The sequence below is a fragment of the Nanorana parkeri genome, unplaced genomic scaffold, assembly GCF_000935625.1.
Source record: "Nanorana parkeri isolate BGI_ZX_2015 unplaced genomic scaffold, ASM93562v1 scaffold227, whole genome shotgun sequence".
In the NCBI taxonomy this organism is placed as follows: domain Eukaryota; kingdom Metazoa; phylum Chordata; class Amphibia; order Anura; family Dicroglossidae; genus Nanorana; species Nanorana parkeri.
Window position 1 is genome coordinate 461,857 of NW_017306495.1, and position 13,632 is coordinate 475,488.

General features: G+C 41.9%; 1 protein-coding gene across 1 annotated transcript in view; it reads left to right on the forward strand.

The window, feature by feature from the left end:
- The first annotated feature begins 3,411 nt into the window (after positions 1–3,411).
- Positions 3,412–13,632, forward strand: part of LOC108786800 (ubiquitin carboxyl-terminal hydrolase CYLD-like) — a 19,909-nt gene continuing 9,688 nt past the window's right edge. Inside the window, exons 1-7 of the mRNA XM_018556174.1 lie at positions 3,412–3,842; positions 6,333–6,459; positions 8,860–8,998; positions 9,085–9,192; positions 10,523–10,602; positions 12,412–12,478; positions 13,152–13,284. Coding sequence (XP_018411676.1) covers positions 3,429–3,842; positions 6,333–6,459; positions 8,860–8,998; positions 9,085–9,192; positions 10,523–10,602; positions 12,412–12,478; positions 13,152–13,284 — 1,068 coding nt within the window. The 5' untranslated portion in view covers positions 3,412–3,428. The remainder of the gene's footprint in view (positions 3,843–6,332; positions 6,460–8,859; positions 8,999–9,084; positions 9,193–10,522; positions 10,603–12,411; positions 12,479–13,151; positions 13,285–13,632) is intronic.

Sequence of the window (13,632 nt, forward strand, 5' to 3'; positions counted from 1 at the left end):
ACACTGTCCACGATGCACGATGGAGGACCATCTCAGTGCCGCCAACAGAGCAGAAGAGGAAGGACAAATTACACCATGATGCTATGTGTTGTCACAAGCGGCTTAGTTGAAACTGGTCCCAAGAAAGATCATATATGAGAAGCTTCACTCACAGAATAACCGGGAGTCTTAAATTGGCCATAGACACCAGAATTTCAGCACCCCTCCATTCATCAATTTTTCAATCAATTTTTATCGAAGGAGTCGGCACATAAATTATTGGACAATCAGCTGCAGTCGCTGCTTAGGTATTCTGACAGCACAGCAGCACCCCAACCACTGCCAGAATACAATAACCCGGCAGGGGGGGGGGGAATTCCCCCATTTCAACAGTATGAATGGGGGAATCAAGCTATTTTTCCTATTCAGCTTACTGGGGTTAAATGAGAAAAATTATAAGTGCATGGCCAACTTTACTGGTTTATATAGATAACATCTTGCTATACCAGCATATAGATGAATCTATCTCTTTGTCTGTCTACTCTCTCTCTCTCTCTCTCTCTCTCTCTTTAGCTCTCTCTCACTCTATCCATGCTGTACCCATCCCTTCCCTAATAACATGATATTTAATAATTCATATAAGTCACTGGCTAGCACTGTCTGTTGGCCATGGTGCTGTAATCAGAGGGGAGGATCTCATAGGTTTCTGCCTGTCATACTTGCAGTATAAATACAGCGGTTGTACAGCAGTGATGACAGTGACAGAAGAGACTGGCCTGGTCAGGTGAGTTACACATTGCATTACGCTAAACAAGTTATTAGTAATTGCTGAGATGGCTTAAACCTGCAAGGTGAACTTACAGCTAACTGAACTATATGATATTAGATAACCTATAAGTAAAGTTGTAAGTTGCATGTAAGATTTTTAAAGTCTATATAAACTGTAAGAATTAATTTCTCCTATTTTCTCCCTTTTGGTTTGTTAAATATATATAATTGAAAGAGTTTTGTTATATTTGATCAATAAGTGCAAAAAAGACCTATTGATCCCTCCAGAAATATAGTGAGCTTATAACTTCTGTGCTTGCTGCCTCTGCTGACTGTTATCGGTTGGCATTGTTCCCTATTCCACACCACCTCATTCCATATCCCATGCTGTACATTCCCTATTCTGCTCTAGCTCCTTCCATATCCCATGCTGTACATTGCCTATTCTGCTCTAGCTCCTTCCATAAGCCATGCTGTACATTCCCTATACTGCTGCAGCTCCTTCCATATCCCATGCTGTACATTCCCTATTCTGCTCCAGCCTCTTCCATATGTCATGCTGTACATTCCCTATACTGCTCCAGCTCTTTCCATATGTCATGCTGTACATTCCCTATACTGCTCCAGCTCCTTCCATATGCAATGCTGTACATTCCCTATACTGCTCCAGCTCTTTCCATATGTCATGCTGTACATTCCCTATAATGCTCCAGCTCCTTCCAAATGCCATGCTGTATATTCCCTATTCTGCTCCAGCTCATTCCATATGCGACGCTGTACATTCCCTATAATGCTCCAGCTCCTTCCAAATGCCATGCTGTATATTCCTATACTGGTCCAGCTCCTGCTGCATATTCCCAATTTTAAATCGCATTATTCTATACACCACGTTGTACATGTTATATACCATGCCGCCTCATTCTGTACATTGTACCGTACATTCCTTATTCTGCACCAACCTTACTGCTCCAGCAGCACTAGTGCATATGTGTGTGCCTGGGTGTGCCAAAACTGGGGTATCAGATGTTTGGACAGAGGTACAATTTCAGTGCTTGCCATAGGCGCCATTTACCATAGATGAACCCTCTGCTCTCAGGCGCCATCGCTTCGCTGGAATTGCGGCCTGCCCAACGGGAGACAGTGGCAGTGAGGGACCTAGATGGGATGGGTTAGAGGTGGGTGTGAGGAAGGGATGGAGAGAAAAATACTTTTCTACAGGAATTGGACTTTAGGAAAGGGGCCAGACCTGACTTCCTACCCTTCTCTTCTTTAGCAATTCCTTCTCTCCTACACTGCAGACTCCTTTCAACACACAAAAAAACCTCAAAAGAAATCGGTAGAAAACAAAATTGGAGATGTAACTGAACCTACATGCAATTTATTTCATGTACAATATCTGGCAAACAAAAAAAATTAAAATAATTATACCCCCCAGGTGTCGCCACAGTGACCAGCATGAATTCAGCACCCAAGCCTCGGAAGGCATTTATTGTCCTGAGAGAGTTTACGACTGGCAGGCACAAAGTGGCCCCGGGGTCCGTAGGTGTCTTCCTAGACAGCGAGCAAACTCGTGGGCGTATCCTGGATCTTCCATCCCGCCCAGAAGTATCTCTTAGGAGGAATGCTGTGCATGTTCTGGGAAATCCATATCCCATGCTGTACATTCCCTATTCTGCTCTAGCTCCTTCCATATCCCATGCTGTACATTGCCTATTCTGCTCTAGCTCCTTCCATAAGCCATGCTGTACATTCCCTATACTGCTGCAGCTCCTTCCATATCCCATGCTGTACATTCCCTATTCTGCTCCAGCCTCTTCCATATGTCATGCTGTACATTCCCTATACTGCTCCAGCTCCTTCCATATGCAATGCTGTACATTCCCTATACTGCTCCAGCTCTTTCCATATGTCATGCTGTACATTCCCTATAATGCTCCAGCTCCTTCCAAATGCCATGCTGTATATTCCCTATTCTGCTCCAGCTCATTCCATATGCGACGCTGTACATTCCCTATAATGCTCCAGCTCCTTCCAAATGCCATGCTGTATATTCCTATACTGGTCCAGCTCCTGCTGCATATTCCCAATTTTAAATCGCATTATTCTATACACCACGTTGTACATGTTATATACCATGCCGCCTCATTCTGTACATTGTACCGTACATTCCTTATTCTGCACCAACCTTACTGCTCCAGCAGCACTAGTGCATATGTGTGTGCCTGGGTGTGCCAAAACTGGGGTATCAGATGTTTGGACAGAGGTACAATTTCAGTGCTTGCCATAGGCGCCATTTACCATAGATGAACCCTCTGCTCTCAGGCGCCATCGCTTCGCTGGAATTGCGGCCTGCCCAACGGGAGACAGTGGCAGTGAGGGACCTAGATGGGATGGGTTAGAGGTGGGTGTGAGGAAGGGATGGAGAGAAAAATACTTTTCTACAGGAATTGGACTTTAGGAAAGGGGCCAGACCTGACTTCCTACCCTTCTCTTCTTTAGCAATTCCTTCTCTCCTACACTGCAGACTCCTTTCAACACACAAAAAAACCTCAAAAGAAATCGGTAGAAAACAAAATTGGAGATGTAACTGAACCTACATGCAATTTATTTCATGTACAATATCTGGCAAACAAAAAAAATTAAAATAATTATACCCCCCAGGTGTCGCCACAGTGACCAGCATGAATTCAGCACCCAAGCCTCGGAAGGCATTTATTGTCCTGAGAGAGTTTACGACTGGCAGGCACAAAGTGGCCCCGGGGTCCGTAGGTGTCTTCCTAGACAGCGAGCAAACTCGTGGGCGTATCCTGGATCTTCCATCCCGCCCAGAAGTATCTCTTAGGAGGAATGCTGTGCATGTTCTGGGAAGGAGAGACTGCGCCTTCTTGTACGGGATTGGGTCACTACCAAGACGGCTTCATCTCCTTTCCAACGAGAAGTTATTTGCTGCCGTCGGCGGATTACAAATTAGTGACGTTGTCAAAGTCAGGTACCAAGGTTATGCCGCAGTGGGTGTGGCCATCGCTATCTGGGAACTTTCAGCTAAATCGGGACTCTGTGAACTTACCAAGTTGTTGATAGAAGTGCAGTTACTGGTAAGTACATTGTATATGCATAAATATCAAGTAATTAAATTGCAATGACTATAATTTAAATTACAGTATGTGCTACATTGAGGGGAAATGATCAAAACCGGAGCAGACAGAATCTGGACCAGATAGTAGCCAAACAGCTTCTCTCTTCAGTCTGTTCAGTTAAGCTTTGAAAATGAATGATAGATGCTTATTGGTGGCCATAGGCAACTGCTCCAGATTCTATCTTCTCCAGTTTTTTTTTATGAATTCCCTCTACTATGCTTTACAATGTATATGACCACTGTATTACAGTCACCTACATACATCCCAAAATGTAACTATACAGAATTTGGACCATGTCATGTCACTCTCCCAGTCCTCTCAAACACAGCACCTAAAATTAATCAAGAGTGTCGTAGATGCTTATAAGAAATCTAACAAATGTCGCAACAAGCAACAGATTTCTGAACCTGTTGGAAACATGCATTTATCACTTGGAGATGTGTTGGGGGCGGCACTGAAGTCAGAGTGTTCATATTGGACACTGTATTATCAGTGCCTGTTTGGGCTGCACAGAATTGTTGCTTGCTAGGACACTGCCAGGTGCATAGCATCATTTGTTGCCTTGATGCGGTTGGCTATGCAGCTGACAGCATCCTGGCAACTGATGATGCTGTGCAGCTGACAGCATGCTATCAACCATTGATGCTGTGAAAGAGATAGAATCCTAGCAACTGATGATGCTGTGCAGCCGACAGCATCCTAGCAACCGTCAACACTGACCCCAGAAAGTACACCCCAACGCACCTCCTGGCAGCCGTGTGCATGTTATTGCAATACCTTGCGTTGCGGTGTTATGGAAAAAAGTAGTGCATCAACTTTGTGTGCACCAAATGCATTTGACAGCCAAGATATTAACTTGTAAAACTAGCACTGACATCACTGTGCCTTACATAGCTTGTGCAGAGAGCAGAGCTGTGGGAGGGACCCAGGAGGCGCCGCCCACTGCAGGCTGCCTGCAGAAAACCACGGTTGGGAAGGAGACAAGGCCAGTCACCCTGCACAAGGACAGAGAGCAGCAGTGACCGGTCTTTATTACAGGAAGCTCCTGCACAGAGGCAACATTTCACCCTGGATTACTGCACATATCTGGAAGAAATACACAAAGCTCACCAAGATTCCAGTAATAGTACACAGGCTTCTTGTTTTTAGATAATATTTGCTTATACCGGAGTTTAGCTTTAAACTTCAGGATCACCTACTGGCTACTCTTCAGAAAATGAAAAACGTTGTTTTAAATGTGTAATATAACATCCCTGCTGAATATTACAACAAAACCAAACATTGAAGGAGATGTCTGATCCAGAAATGTTAAATGTTGTTACTACTACTATATATTATATATTTATTTTTAACCTTAGTTTTGTTGTATAAATATTTTAAATATTGTCAGCAACTTGATATGCATGACGTTACGGAAAGGTTTAAAGAAAACATTACTAAACCAGGATGCAAAAATTATACAAATGCCTTCCTCTTCAATTTTCAATAGTCCTGTTTAAAGCCTAAACAGAAATATATATGCAGTAAAATTGACTTTGTACTAAAAACCTCCCTATATGTTCCCCTATACAGATCTTTAGTTATCACTAGAGGGATCACCAGGAGGAGGAAAGAGGTCCTGATTCCCTTATATAGATCTTTAGTTATTAATAGAGGGGTCATCAGCAGGAAGAAGGCCCTTATTCCACTATATAGATCTTTAGTTATTAATAGAGGGATCCCCAGCAGCAAGAAGGAGATCCTGATTCCCCTATATAGATCTGTAGTTATGACTGGAGGGTTCACCAGCAGTAGGAAGGAGATCCTGATTTCACTATATAGATCTTTAGTTTTCACTAGAGGGATCACCAGCAGGAGGAAGAAGGTCTAGACTCCCCTATATAGATCTTTATGTATCACTAGAGGGATCACCAGCAGGAGCAAGGAAGTCTTGATTCCTGTAAATAGATCTTTGGTTAGACCTCATTTAGAATTCTGTGTCAATTTCAGGAGACCTTACTTACAAGTCCAGAAATGGGCAACATAATTGGTTAAAAGTGTGAAGGATAATACATATGAAAACTATCCTTAGAAAGTATTATTTTACTGAAAGAATAGTCGATACTTAAAATAGACTTCCAGCAGAGGAAATAAGTCAGTTAACAGTGAGTGAATTTAAACATGCTTGGGACAAGCATAGATCTATACAAACAGGTTAAAAAAGAAAAAAGCACAAACTGGATAGACCACTTGGTCTTTTTCTGCCGTAACTCTTCTAAGTTTCTTTGAATCCTCCCAGTGAGGGTACAAACAGGAATTCAAACCCTTCCTCACTATATCAGAACTAGAAAAAAAGTTTTCAGTGAGGTTCTATTTTACTTTATTTACAGATTGGATTTAAAAGTTGCTAAATTTTCTATGTTGCTATGCTTTATTGTATAAACCAAGATACACATTATTATGTTGCAGGATGGGGAATGCAATAGTAACGTCACACCATTGATAAAGATTGATGCTGGTGATGTTCTGGCAGTCAGCTCTAGCGTACAGCGTCATCCACAATGTAGAGACTTCGGACACAGGCTGGATGAGAAAGGTGAGGTTTCAAGACTGCATGAAATTTAAGTTGGCCATAAAGAGGTTTACTGGGTTAATTGACCTCTCCAGCCAGGAAAAGAGAAAAATAATACATGACTCGAGGCATACCTGTAAAAAATAAATCAAGGCAACTGGACTTGCTGTATTTTTCTTGAAGGCGTTTCGCTGGTCATTCGACTAGCTTTCTCAATTCAGAATGACTTGTACAAAAATTATCTGGGAATAAATATAGTGAATGTTGCTCCAATCAACATAATCTGTTTATTATAACCAGAATGGGGTCCGAGACCTCAATTCAGATCATACCATATAATCCTACCAGGCTCTACCTACAACAAAAGCATCACTTTTTTGGTGGACTGATCAAAATGCACCCCTTGTCTCCCCTTTATGGATTGATCTACTTGTTCGGTTACCCCTTTCTTACAAAAGGCAGACTAGTAGATCATCTTTATATTCCAAAGTCTAGTGCAGGGGTAGGTAACTTCAGCACTCCAGCTGTCGTGAAACTAAAAATTCCATTATGCCTCTGGGAGTGATGCCTGTGGTTGTCAGAGTCTTGCAGTGCCTCATAGGATGTGTAGTTCCACAACAGCTAAAGTGCCAAGGTTGTCCACCCAGTGGTGTCCCTAGCCTTTTTGCCACCAGTGGGGGGCGGAGATATATGCAATCAGAGCATTGGGATGTGGGTAGAGGAGACAGTGCTTCCAGACCCGAGAGGGATGCCACCCTCTTGCTCTGCATCTCCCATCCAACTCTTAGCAAACTGTGATGCTCTGGCTGGTGTTCCGCTCAACTCTCACCAACCAGTAACATCACTGGTTGCCAGAAGCTGGGCGGGATGGCAGCCAGAGCTTCCCAGGTTGCTAAGAGTTGGGTGAGGAAATGTGTGTGGCCCTTACACATCTCCCCACCCACATCTTAGCGACCTGGGATGCTCTGGCCGGAAAGGAGGCAGCATTGTGCAGCACACCAGAGATGATGCTTAAGGCAACAGCCTCAGACTGACTACCCCCGGTATTATTTTTCAGTGTCTGAAAAATAAATATTCCCAACATCCTAAAACCAATGTTGTAAAAAAAAAAAAGGATATACAGATATATAGTGAATGGTATATCCGTTATTGGCTGAAACGTCGGTTATTTTGGAAACCGCTGGAGATTCCTGAACTGAAGAAGAATATGTTCCTGTTCTTTTGTACAGCAATTTGCATGATGTAACTACACAAAATATACGTCGGTGTAAGCGATCCCAGAATCCCATCTATGTCACATCATGTCACTGTCATTCCATGGAACAGGTATTTCACTCCCTGAGAAAGCTGTACACGTGCTGAGGTATAATTAGCCTCTAATTGCCTATTTACATCACTGTAAGCTGCAAGGCGTTTAGAACTGTTATTACTTTTTAAATAGCCTAAACCATAATTCCTTTTTTTTGCATACATCTGTCATTCCAGAACTAGAAATTATTTTGTTCTAATTGTTATTTCGATTTTGTACTCCGGCTGTGTCCAATAAAGCCAGTAATGGGTGACTGTTTTTAAATTTTGAACCTATGGCATGCACTGAATTTAAAGCAGAACTCTGGTTGAAAATGGTGCTCCCCTTCCCCTTTGCACTTTTTTTTAAATTAAAGGAGTTCCAAAGCAGGTATTGACATCATTTTGGCTTATCTTTTACACCAGTGGTTCTCAACCTGTGTCAGAACCCACATTTGTCCTTGGTCATTAAGTCGCGACCCAAGTTGCACTGCATAGGAATGCGCGGCATTGCAGTACCGGGCATTTGGGTGCAGGTGATCGGACTGGGTGGGAGGTTCGTTTGGGGTGTCATTCAAATTAATAGCAATGCAATACACTTTCCACACCGGAGGAACACACAATAGGTGCGATTGCGTGGTACAGTTCAATAATCCCATGGGACTGTGTGATTAACGCACTTTACTAGTACAAGGGGCGAAGGGGGTTCTTCACAGTAAGATCAGTTAGGGTCTGATCTTACAGTGATTTCAGCAAATAATGTGGAATTGTTCAAGAAACTTTTGGATGATTTCTTAAGGGACCGTAATATACAGGGGTACAGGTACTCCTAGAATTAGATCCCAATAGGTTGGACTTGATGGACTAATGTCTTTATTCAACCTCAAATACTATGTAACTATGTAACTATGACTACAGAGCAGCATTCATTTGTGTCTTTTCTAACTGCTGACAGTTTATCTTTAAATAAAAACAGGCACTTGTCTTAAAGATCTACTTCTTGTAACAAGAAGTCATCTATTCCTATATTGTTAGTAAGAAATGGCCCTTTCCTGTTGATCTTTGTGGACTAAGTCTGTTACCTTAATAGGCATCTTGCAAATAAAAATGAGCTCTTGCCATTTTGTCCCCCTATAGATATTCACAGTGTATTGGAGGACAGTTTGAAGGATCACCCCCCAATACGTGAATGTGATGTTCTAGTGAAGATAGTTGGACAGAGGAATGGGATTCAGGGACACTACAACTCCTGTTACCTGGATACCACCCTTTTCAGGTATGGTCCTCAGAATAACTCTTAGTACTTAAAATGCTCACAAACCTAAAGCTGTGTTTCCAATAATATATTTTTTTTTTTCATAGCCTGTTTGCTTTCTCCTCTGTTCTGGATCACATCCTACGCTCTCCAGATGTCTGTGATGCCAAAGTGCAACGTATCCTAAGGGAAGACATTGTGAACCCACTCAGAAGGTCAGTTTGTGTTTAGGGGTCCACAGTTTTAATTATGTGACATTTTTTCGAGGCACTATTGGGTTCTTGGGACAATTTCGGTAAGTCAAACTATAGCTTTTAATCCATTGAGATGCTTTACCATAAAACCATATTTCTTTTGTTGGTTGATCATTTTAGTCCTTTGGACAGTAATTATACAAATTCATCTTAAAGTGACACTTAACTCAGAACTAAAATCTTAAAAAAAGCACTTAAGTAATTTAACTCTTAACAAAAATGTATCCTATTTGTGTATTTCTCAGCTGTAGGTCCTCAAATCAACTCTGAATTCTGTACCTTCTGGAGGGTGGCTACTTTTGTTCCCCATGGTCCCTGTCAGGGGTGTCCCGAGACCAGGTGACATCCCGCCGTGATGTTCTCGCGCATGCACAATGACGTCATCGCGCATGCGCGGTCATCTAAGTGATGCCTGCCGGCGGCCGTCTTAGTGATGGACACCGGCAGAGAGAGGAGGGGACGTTCACCCGGCGGGATGAGGTATGCCGCCGGATCCCCTCCTCTCTCCTGACATTATAGGGCTCTCGGTCCATGAGCGAGTGCCCGACTTTTTAGAAAGGGTGACACCAAAATGACTGTCAGTCATTTTGGTATCACCCCTCCAATGGTGTCACCCGGGTGCGGGCCGCACGCCCCTTGTGACACCACTGGTCCCTGTGCATGTTGTAATGTAGCCACCGATCCAAACTCGCTCCCATGATAGACTACAACCTCAATACAATTAGTAAACTAAATGTGAGATTGTAGTCCATCACAGGAGTAAGCTTGAAGCGGTGACTACTTTACAACACACACAGGGACCATGGGGAACAAAAGTAGCCACCCCCCAGAAGGAAGGACAGTGTCAGCACCAATTCAGAGATGATTTAACTTCTGAGTTTAGTATCACTTTAAGATGTGACAAGGAACAAATATCTGCCCATTGTCACTTCAATTACTGGGGCTGTGAACTCAAACCTCAACTGAAATCATTCTAGAATTATCTTAGAATTACTCTATGAACATTAAACTGCCATATAACACATGTACATTGATAAATGCATAGCACCATGTATGACTCTCTCTGCGCTTCTCTTGCCATATGAAAAGCTTTTTGGGGGATTCTATTGCTGTCAAATTGGCTAGAAAGTGTGCTTGCCATTTGTCTTTTTTTAGTTGACTTTGGAAAGATTGGACATTTCTCTCTGTGAGATTATTGTCACTTTTCTGATAGTGTAATGAGCTTTTATATAAGCACCATTAACATGTTGGAGACTCTGACAAGTATCTTTAATGTCTCATCACCTTGTAGGACTGGATTCGTACATGCTGAAAATGTAATGAAGCTCAGAAAACTGCTGCGATGTGATTCATTTGTTACAGACGAGAAAGGTTTGTTCTGTGTTCTCTGTCATTTCTTGTTAAATATATCAAGCAGCTTATGCGCCTATTATTCTTAATCCGTACTTTTCTGATGAAGAGCAATTAACATCAAAGTTCTATTTTCAGATGCTGTTGCCCTAGGCACTAGTAATCAAAAGGAACTAATTCACATGCCTCATAAAATTGCCCTGATTGGCTCAATGTACATAACCTTCTACTCTTGGTCTTGCTGTACAGAGGAGTGTGGGATGATCCTATAAGTAGATTACAGGCACTTATATCACCAATAACTGAAATACATTCCTTGAGTTTTAATGGATATATAATTAGGGAATGCATGGCACCTTAACATTGAAATATGCCTTTCCTATACATTTGCTAACGTGCAATCTAAGACCTCTTCTTTTCTGGACATTTAAAGATCAGATTTTGGTTAGTTTTGGTTTTACCTGGCAAAGGACTGTTAGCAGAATTTTGGAATGATTTGATGAACACAATGTTCACCTTCCTAGCTGGCTATAAAATGAATTGAACATTTACCATTTTATCTTTTTATTAAAGCAGCCTCAAGGTGCAGCACTGCAAAGCAGGATGTAAATATGGCTGTCCATATATATAATTACAAATTACATACACATAAAAACAAGGTTTTCACAACATGTATGGGTAAGGCTATCTATATCATGCAAATCTTTTATATTTGTATCTAAAAAAACACAGAAGAAGCTACAATCCCTTTAAACATGCAAGCAAGTAAGCCAACTACATCCTAGCCACCTGGACCCTTAATATGACTCAACCTGGCCTCATTTGATGGGCTCTATGTCCTTTTAAGAAGCTCTACAAGAGCAGAAGCACTATTTCAAGCCCAGACCCTAGGCATATGCATATGTGGTCTTTACAGAAAACCAGTCAAGGTCTTCAATGAAATACTGAGTTCCAAAAGAAATCATGTACAACACAGTGTACAGTGTTCAACGGTCTTGTCAATATCACGTATAGCAAATTGTGCATATGCAACACTCCATGGGGACATAAGCTGTTACATTGGTGACAGTGGTGCACCAGTGAAGTGGTAGTTGGTGGAAAAGTGCAGCGGCACAGTGGAGAAGTAGGCTGTGCGAAATTTGTGCAATTTGTCAAAGTCTTTTGTAAATGTGAAGTCAGAAAATTGCTGAACCCCAGAAACACAAAGTTAGCTTAGAGTAACCACACTAAGTCATTATTAAAGGAAGCCGTGGCTGTTTTTTTATTAAAGGGTTTCTAAACCCTCTGCTTTTTTTTGCATAAATCTACTGCTAGCAAGCAGTAGATATATGCAAAAAGTTTTTAAAAAAACACGCTTAAACAGCGGTTTAAACTTACCTGTGTCTTCCCCGCACGCTCCCGTCTGAAAATGTGAAAATTCTCGGGCAGATCTTGGGGCGCGCGCATGCGCTGTTCACAATTTCGGCCAGGACTTGAGGAGGGACGCAAGGTAAGTCTATGGACGCGTGCACCCGCATGCAGACACCGTGGGATAGGAATTGCCAGCAAGCCCAGAGGAGTCAGCTCTGGATCGGACACCCGCCGCAGCGCTGGAGAGAAGGCTGAAAACATCAGGAAAGAAGAAGATCTGATTAAGAGACATCATTTAAGGTAAGTGCTTTAATTAACGTTGGGGTGAGGGGAAAACAAAGTTGCCTTTAATGTCACTTTAAGCCTTGTTCTTCGAGGACCTTAAAAATTAATTCTGCCACAATAAAATTGAGATGGTTGGATGGTGTGGGTTAGAATTTTTTACATCATAATGTTAATGTGCCACCTACTCTATTTCAGATCCTGAAGAATTCTTAAGTGCCTTATTACATGAAGTACTTGCCGTGGAACCACTACTGAAAATACGGTAGGTCTCCTGTGATTCATATTTATTCACGTGGAGTTTCGGAGAGTGAGGGTAGGTGGGGGGTGATTTTGACATGCTTGGAGTTCAGCTTGAAGTTCCCACCGTACCTTCAGGCCCCCTTCTGCCTTTACTTTTTCTCTTATAACATGCAGCCCTGCAAGTTAAGCCTGCCACCTCCCCTAATAAGGCCCATTTTAAAAGAAATAGAGATGAGTGAAGAATACCTTCTGTAGGATCTGTTGTAAAACAGTGATACATTTGCATCTCAGGACTAGGTATTGGTGTAATGTTCATGATAGAAATAAGCTGTCCATAAACAGAACAGTTCCCTTCTATAAATGTTGGGCATTGACCAGTATGGCCATACTTGTTCACTTATGCTTCTTCAGATCTCCTCACTTTCAGGTCCTTGGGTTAGTTTCCTTCTTCCAGTGTTACCATGTGGCAAGTAAACAGAGTTTACTATGGTTAGGACTTAATTACTTAACAAAAAGCACAGCCTACTATACATATCCAATAAATTTATCTGTCTGCTCCCATCTATACATACAGTATGTATAAACTATGCATAGCAGGAAGTTAAAAATTTGAGCTGATCCCATTCACATCTATTTAAAAAAAATAAAGATTTCTTTACATGGACTAAAATATCATTTGGTTCCACAATTTTCAGTTGTAATGGCAAGACCCAAGAGAGCAACAGCTATCAAATAATTGTGGAGAGAGATGGAACACTAAAAGTTCCCAGCGTCCAGACATTGATGGAAAGATCATTTCAATCGTATGAAGACCTCAAATTTGACCAGGTAAAGACGTTTAAGAAAGCATTTATTTCGGAACATTCAATAATATTACTAATGTCACGTTAACCTTTTTCCCTTCATTTTGGATGAAGTGGGAGAAGGTTTAAAACTCCTAACAAATTTTTGGAGGGGGAAGACAGTCGGCTTTACAAGTTTAAACAGAGTCCCGGCGGCTTCTGTTTAAACGGCCCCGATGCCAGTGACGTACACTGTACATCACTAGTCATGAAGGCGTTAAGATTGCCAGGTAAAAGCCAAAGTGTCTCGGGGGGTTGCAAAGATCTCCCCTCTTCAGGGCATTAAACATATAAAACCATGAATATGATTAATGTTTTATTTAAACTATGGACT